The sequence below is a fragment of the Antedon mediterranea genome, chromosome 1 (assembly GCF_964355755.1).
Source record: "Antedon mediterranea chromosome 1, ecAntMedi1.1, whole genome shotgun sequence".
NCBI lineage: Eukaryota > Metazoa > Echinodermata > Crinoidea > Comatulida > Antedonidae > Antedon > Antedon mediterranea.
The window spans coordinates 26,929,953-26,951,166 of NC_092670.1; the positions used below are offsets into that span (position 1 = coordinate 26,929,953).

A 21,214-nucleotide genomic window follows, 5' to 3' on the forward strand; every position below is an offset into this window, starting at 1 on the left:
ACAAATTTTTAGTGATTTTGAATTTATTTGAATATTTTGAATGGCAGTTTGTGTTCAATAGGGTGTTGCAACAATGGGTGGGGTTCTTGCATTGCATTCTAACAGCAAATTGATTGGATTTAATCGTTATTTTTAGGCTGGTTACTGAAAATTTGTCCAGTCTCTGCTGCCAAAAATTAGGATTAATTTATTCACATGGTTAATAACACGTAGCAGAAACATTAGCATTTCTATCCTTCAAGGCTGTATGTGGTTATTTGAGCTTTTGTATTTTTTTAATGGTTTAACAAAAAAATAAGGTAAAATTTAAACCAAACTAGATTTGAACTCGTCACTACGGACGAGTTGGGTTATCCGCACGACAAACTCCACGTGCACGTCAACGCACAGAAAAACGATTATGCCATTGAAAAAATGTTAGTGCGCTCTCTATTTTGTGTCACGTCTAAGTATACAGTATATACGGCATACGTACTGCATACAGTGCAGTACAGTTATTGACGCTTTAAAACGTGTCATCACAATTTTTAAAATGGTGAAATCATATGACGTCACAATGTCCGGTTAGCCATATTCATGCATGATTCGGTATCTACAACTCATCTACTTCCAGAATCTGTAATTTTAAAAAAGGCATAATTTTAACGAATTTTTTAACTTTTTCATCAAAAACGTGCGGAAATTGTTCAATTCTACGTGCTCGTATGACGTGATTTTAAGTCGAAACTGTTTGAAAGTTGGTAAAATTACTAGAAAAGGCTAAAAAAACGATGTTTTTGCGCTACGTGCGTGGGAATTTTTGAAATGCTCAAAATGACATGAAACGCGTAGAAAGTTGATTAGAAATTGATTTTTCGCATTTTGAAATTTTAAACGCGTGTTCGCGTGTAACTTTCTGTGAAACATGCCATTTTTAATCATAGAAAGTTTGCGCATGATATAACTTAGATTTTCACCAAGTTTCAATACAAAATGACTTTTAGTTTTTAATCTATGATCAATCATTGAAATTCATAAAATCGCACGTAACTTACACTGTCGAAAAGCTTGGCTGCACATCTCCAGCTACAGGTCAATCTTATGACAAAGTTATACAATCTTATGTTGGCCAGAATTAGAGATACGCTGCAAACAAAATAGAAAAAAAAAAAAAAAAAAAGATTGTGACAATGCCGAGTGCGGATAACCAATTATGCAAACCTGACATCACTTTCTTTAGGGGTAAAAGTATTGGACTGTATGTATGTATTTGAATCAATATTCCTAAGGCTAATGAACAAAAATTGTCTAAAATGGATAGAGATATCCAAGAAAAGGGATATTTATATTTTAAATTAATTAGTTTCATTTGGGAAAATGAAATCGGGCTTATAAATCCATGCTTAAATTTAATAGTAAATACATCCCAATTTAAAGAAAACCATAGCCCTGGCATGTTTTGTAGTTATGCCAGAGTTAATAGATCATGGGATGAATGTAAATACTTGGGAACACTTGAGTAATAACTGAGATAACAATCAAAGAGATTGGAAACGCTAGCGATTTCCCTTTGTGTGGCACTTGCCGCCAGGTTCAGTGTAGTGTACCTCTTCGTTATGCAAATTAGCTAAGTCACCGGCCAATCAGCGAATTCGCGCAAGCGCAGATTAACTGTTTATCAAAATCAGTGATCCATGAAAAAAGTTTTTAGAGGGGTTTTTAAATCTCGCGAGCAGGAGATTTTTTCTGTAAAAATGTTTATTAACACCAGAGTACAACACTACAAGACTTAATTGAAAAAAAAAGATTTCTTTGGGATAATTATCAAATATTAGCCTACATATAATAGGCCTACAGTAGTAGGCCTATTCATTTAGCCAGGCCAGCATATTTATTATTAATTATTTTATTAGGCCCCTATATAGGCCTAGGCTAATTATTAATAAATACTAGACCAAGGCCCTAGCCTATAGGTGTAGTAGTATAGTAGGCCTAGAGGTTCGGTTCAATAAGGCATTCATTTATGCCTATAATTATTAGGCTATGTCACATAATGTTAATAATTTTAAATCAGGGAAAATTAAATAGCAATAGCAATTAGGTTTTTTTCAGTTATGTAACCGATGACATTCACCATGCATCATGGTCCAAGTGTGGTTCAGGTGTGATCTCAATTGCAAAATCAATATTAGAGAATCAATCTGAAATAAATATGTTTTTATCGGAAGAGATTATGGATAGTCTGCTACAGCTGCAGATATCCTAAAAGCTGTTTTCCAGCTGAGGATAAACAGAAAGTTTATTCATGATTTTTTGAATAAGATAATCACTAATATTAATAATACAGAAACTGAAAAGGAGGCTTATATTCAAAGATTTTTGACCTGCATAACTACATCATTTTTTAAACAACAAAATGAAAAAATTGAAGTAAGATATAATATGGAAATAGAGTTAGTAACTACAGCAGACAAGCAAATCATCCATCATATAACAGGTTCTATTATAAGAAAATTGAAAAAAAGGTACATGAACAAGCCAGTTGAAAGAGAGATGCTTAGCAATCTGACCACTGATAATGGTGTAGACAGTAGATGTTCATGGACACAAAGTTTGGACAGAGGCGGTTTGATTTACCCCTTAACAAAATTTCTCAATTTAATTATTTTAATTGAGCGTTGGATTAGGGAGTTAATAAACAGTGATAGTTTACAACATGATTCTTTAATTAACATAAAGTCTACAATACTAAAGTATAAACTGGTAACACATATATGGAGTAACCTTATAACCTCACCAAATACACAGAAATGGATAGTGTTGGACAATGTTGTTGAGTTATTTTTAAAAATTAGAGGGTTTGCTTTAACTGAACAACTTAAAAGCAAAATGCAAAAGAAACGAAAGCAACAAAAACTTGCTGCCGGAACTAAAAAAGCATTAAGAAAAGAACTACAGTAAAAGAATTAAACAAGTAAAATAAAAAATAAGCTATATGCTGTAATTTATTAACTGGAGTACTGTAAATGTTTTGTGCAAAATAAAAAAAAAGTCAAATTTACTATTATAAAATGCTATTAAGACTTTTTTACTCTGCGTTTAAGTGGAATGTTTAAATTTTCTTTGTCCAATTCAGACATAATTCGCTTAGTGTTGCCTCTTATTGGTGCAACTGCTGCTGACCCAACAACCCTAAGTGTATTTAATGTATGTCGAACATTATCAATTGTTGTATTGTCACCTGCTCCCTGTTTGTGTCTATAATGTCCAAAGTGCTGTTCGAGTACATCTTGATTAAACACACACGTATTTACAAATTTGGCTCCTTTTCCCAACAAATAACGAACACATGCTACAATAGAATTAATGGTGATATGAAAGCCATGTATGGTTTGCTGACTTAGTAACATACGCTTTCTTTCTGCATCAGCAAATTTTCCTACTCGTTCTTTTACATCATTTTCCCATTGCTCAAGGTATCCTAAAAACTCTGTCTCTAAATATGAAAGTCTTGGATCATGGATGTCTGTGTTTCTGGATAACTTACCGGCGTTATTGTTTCTTGTATTTAAGCAATCAAAAAAGCGATTCATGTGAGTTATGAAGGTGATTGTTTCTCTTGCACTGTCACCATATACTTCTTTCATGTGCTGTGCAACTCTGTTACTGAAAACTTGAGCAGCTAAATTGACTTTCATCACACTGAAAGGGGTGAGGTCAATATGTGCTCTTGTTAGTTTTGTTTTTTTATACAATTTTCCTTCTGTGTGTTCTTCAAACAGTTGAACTAAACTCATCCATGAAATGTTCTGTCCACCTTTCCACAGATTTCTTGATTTTTTGTGACTACCAGAATTTGAAAAACAATTTCTAGCTGTTTTTAGCAGATGAGGGACATCTGAAATAAAATATAGATTCCGATTTGGACAACTAAACTTGTTTTTAAGCCCATGAGAATCAAAAAATGATCTATTCTGGCTAGCACCATCACATGTAAGATACAAAACTTTGAGTCCAACATCTATTTCAAGTAGTTCAATTAATGGCTCTCCATAAAATTGTGTGGAGATCTTCAGAACGTAGTCCATTTGTTGCAAAAACTGCCAATGGAAATTTTAAGTTACTTGTTGCCCCTCGTACCATAATAACTAATGCACTTTTTGCCATCTCATTGGTGATTTCATTTTTCTTATTTTCAATCTTATGTTATCTAAATTTGTAAATCCAATCAATTCATTAGTGGAGGCAGAATATACCAAGTCTTCTTTTATTTTAATTTCATCCTGTAAAATTCCAACATATGATCGCTATTCTTCAGTAAAGAGTCCTTTTCTTTTAGCCTCCTCATGTAGCATTTCTAAAACTTCTTTCTGGTAACCTAATTTACTATCAATGACGTGGCTATAATCATATGATGTTCTTTCACTTGGTAAACTTATAAAACCAGTTTCTCTCAGTGCTTGATATACAGTTGAAGTTCAAATGACTGATTGTGTTTCATAGATTTTCGCAATGATTGTCTGTATGTTGCACAATGGGGGGCACCTGTTTGTTAAAGTAGTTAAAAGGAAGCAGTGATCAGTTCGGATTGTTTGTGTGTATTCTGCTTCACATTCATGTTTTCCTGCAATGCAGTTAAAGTCAGGATTTCCTATGCACACAGTATATTTATCAAACAAGAATTTTAAAAACATGAATAAATCATTAAACACGTGCACCTTCCGTATACTTTCAAATATTGCATTATTATCAGATAAGCGCTTGTTATGAACGATTACGGTTATATTAAAGTTTTTGTCAATATTAACTGCCATCTTAACAGAAAAAAAAACGTTTCTCATAGAACTGAATGAGTGTCAGATCACTAGTTGCCTTAATTACTTCAAAACCAATGTTATTCAGCTTTTCTTGTTTCCTTGTGCAATCAAATTGCAACTGCTGGTATGTCACATAATTGATGTTATCTTCTGTCTCAAGTTTTGTCAATGAAGATCCAAGTACTAAATAACTCTCAATTGGTTCCTTATGTTCCTGCAATACAAACAGAAACACTCATTTATAACCACACTATAATGATTAAATACTTTATACAATCTTTTTACACAACCTATGTACTTCAAGCAGTGGTTCATTGTGTACACTATGAACAACACAATCACAATTTGCAAAATTTCCAGTGAAGTCACAATGCTTAACTTGCTGACGAGTGAGTGGTTTTCGTTGAGATGGAAGACCATTAACACAATATTTGTATCGTCTACCAATTAATGCTTTTCTTTTTTTTCTTGTCATGATCTGTTATAAATAAAAGAAAACATTGATCATTGGTTTGCACGGATTTCTGTACATGCATTTCAGGCACTTACTTCTAGGCAAGAAACACTAAAAGCCCCACTAAGCAATATAATCCCCTCACCCTTCCCTCCCCTTGACAAGGATTTTCCAGATGAAATGTAATCAAACTAATTTACCTTTTAATTACGTAAACTTGTTGTTTTTGGCTCAAATTTTCGACTTAAAGTGGATAACTTTAATATTACTTTGATATGGCCACTTTAAATTTAGAATATTTTGACCTTCATTTTTTTTGTGTTTAAAGGGACAATACATCTTTAAACTGGAATTAGGCCTTTTAGATGACAATAAAACTTCAAATGACTGATTGTGTTTCATAGATTTTCGCAATGATTGTCTGTATGTTGCACAATGGGGGGCACCTGTTTGTTAAAGTAGTTAAAAGGAAGCAGTGATCAGTTCGGATTGTTTGTGTGTATTCTGCTTCACAGTCATGTTTTCCTGCAATGCAGTTAAAGTCAGGATTTCCTATGCACACAGTATATTTATCAAACAAGAATTTTAAAAACATGAATAAATCATTAAACACGTGCACCTTCCGTATACTTTCAAATATTGCATTATTATCAGATAAGCGCTTGTTATGAACGATTACGGTTATATTAAAGTTTTTGTCAATATTAACTGCCATCTTAACAGAAAAAAAAACGTTTCTCATAGAACTGAATGAGTGTCAGATCACTAGTTGCCTTAATTACTTCAAAACCAATGTTATTCAGCTTTTCTTGTTTCCTTGTGCAATCAAATTGCAACTGCTGGTATGTCACATAATTGATGTTATCTTCTGTCTCAAGTTTTGTCAATGAAGATCCAAGTACTAAATAACTCTCAATTGGTTCCTTATGTTCCTGCAATACAAACAGAAACACTCATTTATAACCACACTATAATGATTAAATACTTTATACAATCTTTTTACACAACCTATGTACTTCAAGCAGTGGTTCATTGTGTACACTATGAACAACACAATCACAATTTGCAAAATTTCCAGTGAAGTCACAATGCTTAACTTGCTGACGAGTGAGTGGTTTTCGTTGAGATGGAAGACCATTAACACAATATTTGTATCGTCTACCAATTAATGCTTTTCTTTTTTTTCTTGTCATGATCTGTTATAAATAAAAGAAAACATTGATCATTGGTTTGCACGGATTTCTGTACATGCATTTCAGGCACTTACTTCTAGGCAAGAAACACTAAAAGCCCCACTAAGCAATATAATCCCCTCACCCTTCCCTCCCCTTGACAAGGTAAAAGCTAGCCTAGACTTAATTTAGGCGAAATTACGCTAATGAATGCATATGAATCCCTGTGACTAGCCCTGGCTAAATAAGGCCATGCGATGACATTGGGCCTACTCTAAGGAAAATATATATAAATACATAGTGTATTTCTTTTTCAAATGATTAAAAAATACACGCATATACCAACATTTATATATTTAACTATCATTAAAAGGTAAGTAAGTGATACAATATCATAAATAAGATAAAGATTTTTTTGTTCCAAATGTGACACAATTACGATTGTGTATTTAGCGTATTTAGCGAAAACTTTAAAAAACCAGTAAAATCATCATACTTAATTACATATTAAACATTACTTTTTCCTAATAAATTGTACATCATACCACAGAAAAATAGTTATTCTATCATAATAAAACTCATTAATTACACAAGAGTGTCTTTTAGTAAAATTGCAATGCTCTCAAAAACTGGTGTTTTTAGTAGCCGTTCCGACAACGACACACTAACCCAGTCTAGAAGATGAGGTAGTCCATCTACGGTTGTCTACGAGTCTAGAACTACCCTACTTTGCAGACCAAGTTCTACTAAAACAAGATTAATTTTTCTTTTAAAAAACAGTTAAATACCAAACATTATTTAAAACTCTTACCTTTTAATATCCTAAAAATATAATTTGAAGTTCAAATTAAGTGTAATTTGCTGCAGGAAATCTGGTAAACTGTTACTGTCTCGTATATTGCGAAGCGATCTCCGTCGAGCGCACACTTAATTTACATAACAATGAAAATACTAAGACGAAATAAGTAGAGACAAGCGTTTCCAATCTCTTTGATTGTTGTCTCAGGTAGTTTTTAACTGCGATGTTTACAGAAGAACATTAAAAAAAATTTGAAATCAATTAGAAAAAAAAAATCATTTTATTTACTGTTACCAATATATCAAATATACACAAAATTCATACAATATCATTGAGTTTCTTGTATTGACACTAAAACATCAGGAACTTTTTAGTTTCTTCTGTTTAGAGTCTGTCATACCATGTGCAGCCTGAACTACACTTCCATAAATGTCCACATTCTGAGATGCTTTGCGTTTATGACTTTTATTCTCATTTAAATAAACACACTTTGTATCATCATTTGCACTTTCTTGTTGAGAATTTGCCTCATCTTCCATTTCAGTGATACATTTCAGTGTGTCATCATCTGGATCTTCCTCGATGAAGACCTGTTCAAAATATGATAAAATATCCCTTTGTCTTGGATCCTGAAAAAACACAAAGCAAGAAAAGCCATTTGTCTCTAGTTAGTTATCCGCAACGAAGTTGCAGGATAACTCCTTGTGATTGTACGAAATCAACATCATCATCATCATTTTTTTCTTATTTCTTTCTGTAATTTTTGTGTCACACGTATCTGTAAAACTTACAAACATAACATTTCGTAACTTTCTCAACATATCGTCATTCATATGAAGTTGTGCAGCGAACCTTTTCAGCATGTGTACAATTGCGCAACGTGACAACATACCACCAAATAACATTTTAAATTGAAACTTTACAAAAGTTTCATTTATATTATGCGCTAACTTTCCGTGTTTTACACAAAGTTATGCGAAAAAACAATTTCTAATCAACTTTCTACACGTTTCATGTCATTTTAAGCATGTTAAAAACATTATTTTTTCGAGTGATTTCGGTTTTTCCAGCCTTTTCCAGTAATTTTACCAACTTTTAAACAATTTCGACTTAAAATGGCGTTTTTGAAGAAAAAATTTAAAAAATTGTCAAACAGTCGTAGTTTCTAAACTAAACAATGAAAGTTATTTTTATTACATAATATTCTGGAAGTTGATGAGTTGTAGATATCGGATCATGCATTAATATGGCTAACCGTACATTGTGACGTCATCATATGGCCACGTGAATATAAAATATAGGATGTTTGTATCTTTCGTCATAGCTCATCACAGTTAATAGAGCGCATCTCCACTTATCCTTTTTCCATTTTCATCCCGATTTTGATATTGTCTAGGTCAATCAACTGTCTTTCGCATGAGTTAAAAATATTTTAATTTTTATGACGTCATCATGTCTAAAAATGTAAATAACGTGGGTCAATTATTTTCATCTTTACAGTAAATTACAGTAAATTTCAATCGGTTATAGCTCATCAGAATAAAAAGTGATAATCATTAAACGTTTTCTAGAAGCTATTGGATTGTAGATACGAATCATGTGAACATTTTGCCAATCCTTTTTCCATTTTCATCCCAATTTTGATATTGTCTAGGTCAATCAACTGTCTTTCGCATGAGTTAAAAATATTTTAATTTTTATGACGTCATCATGTCTAAAAATGTAAATAACCTGGGTCACATATTTTCATCTTTACAGTAAATTTTAATCTGTTATAGCTCGTCAGAATAAAAAGTGATAATCATGATTACAACGTTTTCTGGAAGCTATTGGATTGTAGATACGAATTCATGTGAACATTTTGCCAATCGGATGTTGTGACGTCATCATATGGCCAGCTGAATAAAAAAAGTCGTAATTTCATATTTTGCGTAATAGTTCATCACATTTAAAAGAGCGCGCATCTATATTTTACGTATTTAAATTTTATATGTGGTTGCTTTTATAATTTCCTTCCGAAATTGCTATCTTAGTGTGTCATTTTGATACCGTCGCCATGTTAAAAATATGAATAAACGGCGTGTCCCGTAATTTCACCTATTCTACACTGTATGTGATATGTATACAGATTATACTGTTTATACTGTATATACTATACGACACAAAATTGACAGAATTCAGCACTAACAACATATCATATTCTTCAGTTCAGGTCATAATGCCATAATCTTTTTCTGTGTGCAAAATTCCAACGTATGATGTGCACACGGCGTTTGTTGTGCGGATAACTAACTCGTCAAAGTGACTAGTTCAAATCTAGTTAAATTATTATTATTATCTTATTCAACAACCTGACAGCTCCACATTATCAATATACTTCCAACTGACTAAAGACTAAGTAGATTTCTGTCATTTGATTGGAGGATTGTGGGTCACATGATAGCCAGTAAATATTATATTATTATAAGTTTTTAATTACGTCAACAAGAGTACAATGCATTATGTGAGTTTTGCGCATTCATTTTTGTTACACGCACAACACAAGGCTAGGCTGATCATGATTGTTCTATTCCACGTCCAAAATTGGAGATCTTAGTCTAGATTCTCGTTAAAGATAGGTACGTTATAAAAACAAGTATTGAAAACCACTTGCTAATAAATAATAATTGCATCATAAAATAAACAGCAATACACTGTCTGCATTTTATAAATATAAGTGGGCCGAAACGTCCAGGGCCGTCGTTCTTCAACCCTGTCGTATACATCTATGCTTTTGATTTATAGCCATGTGATTAGACATACGATTGGAAGACTATATTTAGGATTTTTTCAAATCAATAACTGCTATAAAATGGTATCACATCGTCGCCACAGCGAACCAAAAACCAAATGTCGGAAAATGTTAATACTTTGACCACATACATACACAAAAACACACACTAAAATGATTAGAAGAGTTCCTATGCATGCAATTAAAAATTAATAATAGGGTGGTCTTGTCTACCAAAAAAAAAAAGTCTTAGAAATTATTGTTAGGTGTATAATATGCATTGGTTAAATATGATTTTTTTTTAAAGTGAAATATTTATAGTACCTTGAAATTTGTTGTTTCAGCATTTGTAAAGTTGTCCTTTGCAAGTCCTGCTTTTCCAAGAATATTTAGCTTCTCCTGTATTAGAGGCCTATGTGAAATGAAAACCAATATGGTTAAAATGTATTTGTATTCCCAAGATTTAATAAATTCTATATTCAAGAGCAACTAAATAAGTAAATGCAGTATTAAATCTAATGGCAATTTTCTGTTTATTAATTAAAACAAAAATGTACAGTGATTCTCATTACCAAATATAGTCATCTGCTGTGTCCTTTGCGACAAGATAGCGTATTGTGACAGACTCTTTCTGACCAATGCGATGTACTCTATCCTCTGCTTGCATCAAGATCTACAAGAAAATAGTGTTAACAATGACAATGGTTTGTATATCAAAACAACACACTAGTAAAGTAAGGTTTGCCATATACAGTACGATGTAAATTTCCTTAGCAGTACAACATATACATTGGCATGGTGTAGTGACACACAACATTTAAAACAAAAAGCACCTGTATGAATTAATGAAATGTGGGCTTGTGTTGGCACTGAAAGCAACTTCATTCACCCATTCATAATAACATTTATTTCTTATCTTTCAAAGTAAACAAAATAACAATTTAAATATAAATAATTAAGAGGCAAACCCCCCAGAAAGTAATAACATTTGGAGGTTTTCCTCCAAAAAAACTTGTGACGGGTAGCCAGTTAAGAAGTTGTAATCATTTTGAAGTTTGAACAAACAGAAAACAAAACAAGACAAACAAACAGGTAATGCAAGACAATGACAAGTTAATAAAAATAAAATACTATGGAAGCACAGAAAAACCAGAATAAATTTGTTCACTTATTTATTATTATAAGTTATTTATGGAGTAGAATATTATGTTGCATTAATGTTAATTTGGTAAAGGGCGGGTGGAGGTTACAGGAGGATCTAGTTTTATGGGTATGAAAACTATTATTTTTTATAAAGCTGCAAGAAAGTTTAGTTGGAAGTAGACAGTTGACATGTTCATAGACGAAGGTGCATTGTTGGAGGGTATTGATGTTTTGGATCGGACAGTTAATAATTTACGGTCAGAGAAAAGCTCACTAGTGTGATCTAGGCGTGATGCACCAGAGAGGTGCCGAATAGCTTTTTTTTGGAGAATAAAAATGTTGTTGAGGTTTGAGACATAGTTGTTTGCCCAGACAATATTACAGTAAGAAATAAAAGGTAAAACAAGTGAACAATATATCATGCGAAGGACTTCTTTGGGTAAGTAAAATGAAAGACGATATAAAATTCCAATATTTTTCGAAATTTTTGTTTCGATTTCTTTAATGTGGTGTTTGAAGTTTAGTTCTTTGTCTATTTCTACTCCAAGAAATTTGGTACGCTTAACAATAGGAATTTTGTGGGCAGCAAGGTAAACATTATGAGTGTCGTTAATCAAATCTTGGTGTCGAAAACCAAAAAGCATAAAATGGCATTTGTTAATATTTATTGAAAGTTTGTTTGCCTTGAAATAATCGTTCACGTTCTTCAATTCCCTATCTACTTAATTTTGGGTGATATATATTATGCATATATACACTTACTTGTCTTCAGTTACATTTTCATGTCAACATTAAGCGCTCACACACTGGATCTTTTCAGTTTAGTTTAGTTCTGTTCAGTTGCAAGAAAGAAATTAGGTACTTTAAAAACATTATGTAAACTTACACCAGGGTTCCAGAAAAGTTCAGCAAAAATGACGAGTGATGCAGCAGTGAGTGTAAGACCAGCATTAGCTGCAGTAATTGATAATACTGCCGCCACACATTCTTTGTTACTCTGGAACGTGTGGCAATTCTCTTGTCGTTTTTCAACATTTGTTGATCCATCAATGCGTATATGTTTTATTTTCTGAATTGATAATACAGTATAATAATTTTGTTAATAATAGAAAGTAAGATTACAATAATAAAAGAGTGTACAATATAAAATTATTAAATAATTCATTAAAAAATCACTAGCTGATCATTTTTTTTATACTACTGGCAAAGATACTCACCTCAGGGCAGGTTTCAAATGTTTTAAAATCTTGTCAGTATATTTTAATAATCCATTGAGGAAAAGTAGGTTATTTTGGCCTCTATATTGGATCCAAGATGGCAGATACTGTTGAAATGTAGTTTAAAACCTTCCCAGGAAAAATTTATAACAAAAAAACCCCACAGACTCTCTCTTAAAAAAAGTAATTTAAACTAGATTTGAACTCGTAATTATGGATGAGTTAGGTTATCCGCTGAGTGAACATCATACGCTAGAATATTGCGCACAGAAACGATTATGCCATTGTGACCGGAAGAAAATTAAATGTTAGTGTGCCCTCTATTTTGTGTCTGAGTATATAGAGTATCACGGTGTGACGTCACAAGGATAGAGGGCGCTGCATGGTTGCTAGCCAACCAAAAAATGCGTTCAATGCTACTATGTAAAGATCTGTATTTCTATCAAATTATGTATCTTAATAGCTTGATTTTTTTTAACTTAAACTGTAGTTGAAGAATAAATAGATTATTAAAAACAAATATTTAGTTAGTTATCTTTTGAAATTTTAGTTTGTTTTTATTGAAAATTACTAAGTTTTAAAATGGCTACTTCAATAAGCCTATTCCAAACCTTGGAGTCACTCAGGCAGGTTGAACGCATTTTTGGTTGCGCTAGCAACCACGCAGCGCCACCTACCGTCGTGACGTCAGCACTGTAATACTCTATACAGTATACACTATAATTTTTAAACTTGGAACTCTCCAACCCAATTAATTGGAATTAATTTATCATTTAGGAATTGAGAACTATCTTGTCTATCTGATTGACATGAGTTATTATAATGCGATACCTTTTGTTTGTAAATGCTATTGTCAATTTGTTATTTGCTTGTTCATTGTTATATGGTTTTCGATCTATATGTTAAATACGTGAAATTTATAAAATCGAGTATAACTTGTGACATTTCTTGCACATCTACAGATATAGTTCAATCTTCTGATAAAGTTATACAATCTTAGAATTAGAGATAACCTGCGGACAAAATTCGTGAAAAGAAGATAGGGGAAAAAAAAGATCCTGACAATAGCAAGGCGTTATCCGCCAAGTGCAGATAACCAATTATATTACTTTTTTTATTTGTAAATTTTTAAATTTTAGCATACCTTATCTGTAAGTACATCGCATAACATATCAAGCACTGTCTGATGATGAGCAAATACCAAGAACTTGCAGCCACATTCTAACAAATCTACAACATAATCCCTTAAAAAAAGCCCAAAACAAGTGTGTACAATATTATTAAGTAGGGTACTTTTGTCAAACGTGCAATTGTATTTATACTAACTTGATAGCCTTTATCTTGGCCAGTCCCGTTCCATTGAAGTATTGTAAGAGAGCTGACCTATCATTTGCATTCTAAAAGTGAAGAAAACAATACCATCACTTAGAATTATTCATTAAAAAAATTTGAACTGCTAACCGTTTACTCATTTCATAGAGTTTCTTCAAAAGACATTTTATAATATTAATAATAATTTATTCATCCTAAATCAGAAACAGCATTAAGACATACGCAAATATATATAAATATTTATTTTTTCACGGAGAAATTTTATGTAGGAGAATTTTACAGTAGGCGGAGGTATGCACTCTCGGAGTGGCTTTCTAGTTGTTATTATTACCAGGTGTAGATTAGTATGACCCCAATTACAAGATTAACATTATTATTACAGACTGTTTCATGAAGGTTATAAAAATCACTCTACATCAGGTGCTACTAGACTCTGAGCAAAGAATAATATAAAGTGCAATTCACCGGAACCGGCATTAAGGGGGTTTAACCTTTTCACACATAGGCCAGCATTCTTAAATTGCCGCAATATTACCGTCTTACAGCTCTGTGTGAAAGGGGCTTTGTAGACCATGGAGTAAAGAATATTAATAATTCTTTACTGTAGACATAGATTGCATTGTTTATTTACTAATATTACAGGGCTTTGTCAATATAATTCATAATTCAGCCAGAGGTTCCTACTATTATATTCCTTGTGTATTTTGAAAATACTCCCTTTTTTTCCCAATAAAATACAATTATGTATTTTTAAAATTTTCAACTTAATGCACCTTAGATATTTCCTTTGATGAAATCTGCAAACTCCTTCTATGAGTGTTAACTAATGCTGGATCCAGTATAACAACTTGTCTTGACTTAGATGGTAGCTGTGACAGAACCTGCTTCTTAGTCCTTCTAATCATTATACCTTCCTCTAGAAGCAGTTGAAGTTCTGTCATGTTGGAAGAGCCAGTATAATCCCAGCCCCATTTGTTCTACATTGAAGTAAAAATATGTTGTTGGTGTTAAAAGGCAATGCAATCAAAGACAGTGATGAAAATAGTCACTGCCAAATTTTTGACTAAAGGAACTTTGAAATTGCCGTGGTAGCATACTACTCGCTAGCAACAACTCCTTTTCCACTGTAAAGAACCAATGGCATTTGTTCCCAAGATGAATCACTGGCCTGATAAACTTAAATGAAACTGTCAGTTAAAGATGAATATTCACCTTTTTATTTGTATTAGTAGTTTAATTGCATTTTGTCCCATTGGAACATATGGTTTCTACAACAAAATGGATGGATGGACTGGTAGGGTCGTTAACCCAATGTAGTGATAAGTGACAGAGGCTGAGATGGATAGAACACAAGGGTAAACCTGTACTCTTACGAAAGATGCACTGTTAGTGGGGTTCCTTAGCTCTAAAAAAGGGTTGATACTTCAAATTTGATTAGAAGCATGACATTTGGTATGGAAACCTGTATCGAAAATTCGCAAATTTTAAGATTTGAGGCCATTTAAAATTTGACTTTTGACCCTGACCGATTTCTCAGAACGGTACATCATAGAAACACGAAAATAATGGCAAATGATGCAGAAGCACTACTTTCTATTCATGTTTAATAGAAACTTATGCATTTAACTCAATAGTACTACAGGAGTAATTTTAAAATAATATATTTGGACCTATTGGGCGAACCTTCAAAATAGAAAAAGATGCACTAATATGTGTCTACTGTGTTGATTGTGTGATTTAACATCATTACTACAGCAATTATGTAAAAAAAGAAATCATTCCTTTTCATTATTATGCTGTTTGTATCTTAAATTAAAAAATAACTGTACCGTAATCCAACCCTCTCACAAAGATTTACTTTAACGGCAGATGCAGTCACAGAAAGCTGTTGTCTAAAAAATCTAAAGGCTGTGCTCGGTTTAGTGAGTACAAAAGTGAAACAATTTTACCAACTCAAGAAAGATGTTACAATCAAAGAAAATGACAAAAAAATGCCATAGGCCTATATCATTTCCAAACGTGCCACCCTCTTATGTTTTTCGCCAACTATAAGTGGTGAGACTCATGAATACTGTTTAGTTTCAGGTCTTATCCAAGAAGTCTTGTAAGTAAAAAAAATCCTTTTCATGTTATACATTACCCTAATTCAACCACATCTTTTGTAATTGTAATTTAATTTGGGCAGCAATTAATAACAAAAATTATTACTTTTTCTCATTATTGCGCACCTTTAAGGTTAGTGTGCGTCCTATAGAACGTGATCATAGTTTGCGTCACATTTTTTAGTGAGCCAAGTGTTACTCGTACCAGTTGGCTCAGCCGATAGCTCTAGTGTTTGCCGGGCTTTAACTCAATATTCTTATTACATACGATTTATTTAAATTTCAAACTATATATGGGTCATTCTTCGGTAAGTGCCTAAAATCGTGTCCCGATACTTTGGTGGGATAGAGACTGAAAATTCTTACTTGACTTATATCATAATCATCATTATTGTAAATATAATTAATTACATAAACCAAAGATAATAACATTTTTATAAAAATGTTTCAGGCAACCCCCTAAAACCTCATGTCCCGATCGTACATCTTCAATTTTATGATCGCTGTATATATTTCATAACAGGACTTTTGTTATTAAAAATATTGTAAAAAGTTAGTTAATCATGATATCATGCAATTTTATTCTTCAAAATACATCTCTACATACATTATATCTCAAACTTTTAAGTTTTCGTTTGGAAAAAGCTTGTCCCGCACTTTTGTGTCATATCCGTCACATAATTTAAATGTGCCGTCTACAGTTTAATAAACGGCGGGGAAAAAAATTGATTGTGCGTTGTAAACATACGAAGATATTGAAATAAAACTAGCTGCACATCATTTTCAATAAAAGAGGAAAAAAGCTAATAAAACTAGGCTTTAGAAAAATTACAGTTGCGTACCTTTATTCAATGTCATATCCGAACGGTATAGAACTCATTAAATAATCATAATTTCTGATTTTTTTTCAACTGGAAGTACAATTTATTAACGGTATCTAGAAGTATGTACTCCGTCTCCGCTGTCAAACATGCCTACGGGGTGATCCTGGGCTGTTCTAAGCTAAATACATAATCTTCGTCACGGTCAGCTCCGTCACATTTCCCAATGTTTTGTTGTGACGGAGATGACAGCCAGTGACGGATATGACTTTTTGTTATTGCCAGGGCCTTTTTTTGTTGTACATTTTGTTTTGTTTATCTCTATTATGTTATTACATTGTATATCTATGTGACTCTGGTCAATAAACATATTCAAATCATATTAGTAGGCATGTTAAGGTGCATATTTTAGGCAAATCCTTCAAATTGTGATAATATTTTGAAACTTTGAAATCCAACATGGCCGCCATGCAATCAAAATGTTAGTTATAACAATATGTTTGGTGACCCCACTACCATATAATTTGCACCTAAAATCAGAACTCTAGGTGCCTTTTTAGCAGAGATATACCTGAAAAGTGAAAATTTGGGGTCCGCCATTTTGAAATCAAACATGGTCGCCATGCAATCAAAATGTTAGTTATACCAATATGTTTGGTGACCCCACTACCATATAATTTGCACCTAAAATCAGAACTCTAGGTGCCTTTTTAGCAGAGATATACCTGAAAAGTGAACATTTGGGGTCCGCCATTTTGAAATCAAACATGGTCGCCATGCAATCAAAATGTTAGTTATACCAATATGTTTGGTGACCCCACTACCTTATAATTTGCACCTAAAATCAGAACTCTAGGTGCCTTTTTAGCAGAGATATACCTGAAAAGTGAACATTTGGGGTCCACCATTTTGAAATCCAAAATGGCGGCTTTCCCCTGACCAAATTTTGTGCAACCCTTCCATTTCATATGTTTGACACCCTTATCACAATTTGAAGGATTGGTTCACTTAACAGGCCTACTATATCTTGAAGTAATTTCCGTCACATGATTTTTGAGGTTCGTCATATCCGTCACATGATTTTTGAGGTTCGTCATATCCGTCACGGTTTCATCTCCGTCACATGGATATTTTATCCTTTTAAATCCTAAAATATTTCAGTAATAATAATAATAATAATAATAATAATACCACATTTATATAGCGTCCTTTTCATGAGTAATCATGCTCAAAGGCGCTTTACAAGCATTATTACCCCAGTATTTTTTGGGATCAAACACGTATGGAAACATACTCCCATAATGCAGCCGGTAACCAGCGCAAAGTTGTGTCTAGATCTAACTGGGTACCCATTTATACACCTGGGTGGAGAGAGGCAACGTAAGTAAAGTATCTTGCCTACGGATACAAGCAATGCGGCGAGAGTTGGATTCGAACCTAGGTCTGACGATCGGTAGTCCAACGTCCAACACACTGCGCCACACGCCCTTCAGTAATGAACGCAATTATGTGGTATAATTGAAATATAAACCATATTCTTCTACTATGTCAATGGTTAGAAATATTAGTTCAACAGAATTTCGTAAAACATCACTGACAGTCATACTATTTTCTGAAATTTATTATTTTTTGGAATAGTAAATGGTTTTGAACGTATAACATCATACTAATAAATGTTAAAACAATCATTTTTTGATTAATCGAGAAAAAAATACTGTATATACTGTAGTATCAAAGAATTAATAATGGAAATAATTTTATAATTCCTAACCCGTTATTTTTTCTATTTTTGTATATTCCATAAATGTGATGGATATGACAGCAGCATGGAACCATGTATTTATAAATGCGAATAAAAAACGATTTTTTATAAACCTGAAATTAGACACTTACTGAAGAATCACCCATATTTTATTTTCAAATTCCACATTTTAAGGTTGTGATTGCATATGAGATTTCAAAAGAGTGAATGCATTAAGTACAAATTTGCACTTACATAACATAAAAAATAGAGTAATATTGAATATCATGTGAACACAATCCTCCAATCAAATTATAAAGGACCTACTTATGATTTTTTTTATTTCATGTGGTAGCAACTGTGATCAATTTATGAAACTTACCTGACAAGCATTACAGTAGCGAAGTCCAAATTCATGGAACACAGGAAACAGAGTGGGGTCAATTGCATTGATCTGAACATACAGCTCACAAGGCCTCGACAAAGCAGGTGTACCAGACAATAAAATCACACGATTTGCATTCTGTAAAAAATAGACATGTATGTGTATCTGTGAGCAACTACAGTAATTGAATTAAATTGGAAAAGTTGAATTATACTGAGAACACAATTGAATTGCAACAGCAATATATTGGCATAATTGTTATTTTGATATCATAGTGTGTGACTAGATGTATTCAACAATTTGCAAAAAAGTGTCTCATGCATGCTACGAAAACATCTAATTGCACTGCTCGTATAGAAACTGTGAGTCAGAGGAGTCAGATCTCCTAAAACAAAGACCAGTCAATTAAGCCTAGAGATATACACAGTAAAACAGTTTTAATTACAGTTAGGAACTACTGTTTGACACTCAGGATTTTCATACAGTATACTACTGTTGGTGTATGTGTCTTCCTCACCTACGTAAAATGCAAGTATCACTACCATAGGCAAACTGATATTTAGACTATGTTAATGAAAACATTTTAAAGTTATTTTCTGCAATACTAAATAGCATGTATTGTTTAAGCTCATTCAATATCATTCAATAAGTAACATATTTTGACAAGAAAATGAATTATGTAAAAGTTCCTTAATAATTGTCATTAAACTATCCTTGGGGATAAGGGGGTAACATGCAACAAACCTTCAGTATCGGAATTGCAGCTTTCGTTCTTGCAGTTTTGAAGTTTTTTAGGAAATGAGATTCATCCTACCAAGAAAGGAAATCGAAATAGAAGAACTAATTAAAAAACTATGGAAGGGCATGAAAATGTTGTCATTTAAGATATGTTATCACTAGAATGCAGTGCAAGGACTCTGCGTAACTAATTTGACCAGTCACTTAAGCAAAAATGTTATGATTGTATACGTCTTGTGGAAAAATGTGTACAGTGCAATGGTCTGTCATATCTTACATTAGGACAAGTTAAGGCAACGTGATTAAAAACGTCCGATTTCCAGTTGTTTTCATTACATTTTTGTACATTTCTACTAGTCCGAATTCCGCCGAAATTCAATAATAGTTTTATCATATTTTTTTTTCATTTTTATAGCAGCAGGTTTTATTTTTTTCGGTTTTAGTATAGAAATAAGCTGAATTGGCTAAAGTTTTCCTGTTACAGGTCCGCTGTTATTATGGGGGCGATTTTGGGGAATTGTGACAATTTGTAGCTTTTTTTTATTGTAAAAATCAATGTGGTTAATAAATGGCGTCGGACATTTTGTTTGGTAAGAATCGACCAAGTAGAAGCCAATGCATTACAATAGCACGGGATAATTTGATCGTATATTCGTGCTGAAGAAGCTCAAATTTGTAAGTGAAATATTGAATATTTGTATACTGAAATATAATGTTGATTTTAAGTTTGTGTATGTGTAGATAAATGTATAGATATAAATTATAATGATATATATATATATATCCCGAAAGCTCTGCTAACTTTTCTGGCTGTTTTACTTTATCGTTTTGATTTAGGTTTTCGCATTTTTTGTATCTCCATTGAGATCCAGCCACTGATAGTGGATACCCACAGCATTGTTATTTCTTCAGTAATTTGCCTTTGGATTTATAAATTATAATGTATTTACATAATACATATGGCAGTTATGATTGTTACAGTCAATGACTATATTCTGCTAGCTCCTTGCATTCCATTTTCTATAGGTGATGCAGCAAGCTAATCTAATTTCCCTGTGGCAGGGAAGCATCTGTAATATAGAAATGTATAAACCATTGACCTAGGCCCTACCGGTACTGATATATTAATAAATTGACTATTTAAATAATTTACTCTTCATTCACACAAACACACTAAATACCCCTATTTTACAATGGACCGGTCCACACGCTTCATTGACAAGCCACTGTATTTCGATTAAAAAGGTTAGAGGATTATGTTATACTCCATGCAGTGAATTTTGACTAATCTAACTTAAACTAATTATTTAATTTGATTTTAAATTTATTTTAAAAGGTAACCCTTCCTTCCAGCTGAACAAAATAATGCAAGGGGCTCCTCTTAAATTCCAATAAAATACACGATACAAATACATGTGCTCTAGAAAAAATGACTATAAAATTGAAATACAATTTCCCCTGATTCATTAACCTAATGAATGAGTCAATCAAGTAACAATCAATTTAGTATTCAAATTGTTCAAAAGTTCAAACAATTTATTATTGTTACTATTCAGGACCTTCGAATAGTAATAGAGAGTGATATATCAATTCATTAGTCAACCTTTTTGTTCTGGTCTTTATCAACTTTAATGTTTTGTAATTTTAATTTGTTTGAAAAGCAATGAATACATAATGACAAGCGAAAAAAAAGTAATCAAATTATCAGGTTTACACCTCGAATATAAGTTTGAGCATGGTTTAT

General features: G+C 32.6%; 1 protein-coding gene across 7 annotated transcripts in view; it reads right to left on the reverse strand.

Moving 5' to 3' along the window:
* Nucleotides 1-66: 66 nt before the first annotated feature.
* The window catches only part of LOC140063609 (SWI/SNF-related matrix-associated actin-dependent regulator of chromatin subfamily A-like protein 1), a 40,448-nt gene continuing 19,300 nt past the window's right edge, over nucleotides 67-21,214 (reverse strand). For 4 of the 7 annotated variants that reach the window (XM_072110025.1, XM_072110026.1, XM_072110023.1 and 1 more), the window contains exons 7-15: nucleotides 19,477-19,542; nucleotides 18,730-18,870; nucleotides 14,457-14,660; nucleotides 13,678-13,748; nucleotides 13,496-13,595; nucleotides 12,021-12,203; nucleotides 10,564-10,664; nucleotides 10,316-10,403; nucleotides 7,510-7,850 (exon numbers count right to left, since the gene is read on the reverse strand). In XM_072110025.1, the coding sequence (XP_071966126.1) occupies nucleotides 7,581-7,850; nucleotides 10,316-10,403; nucleotides 10,564-10,664; nucleotides 12,021-12,203; nucleotides 13,496-13,595; nucleotides 13,678-13,748; nucleotides 14,457-14,660; nucleotides 18,730-18,870; nucleotides 19,477-19,542 (1,224 nt within the window). In that variant the 3' untranslated portion in view covers nucleotides 7,510-7,580. Of the gene's footprint in view, nucleotides 617-1,034; nucleotides 1,126-7,509; nucleotides 7,851-8,595; nucleotides 8,678-8,874; nucleotides 8,936-10,315; nucleotides 10,404-10,563; nucleotides 10,665-12,020; nucleotides 12,204-13,495; nucleotides 13,596-13,677; nucleotides 13,749-14,456; nucleotides 14,661-18,729; nucleotides 18,871-19,476; nucleotides 19,543-21,214 lie in introns of those variants that run through there. The other 3 variants (XM_072110027.1, XM_072110028.1, XM_072110029.1) reach the window with 3 other exon arrangements.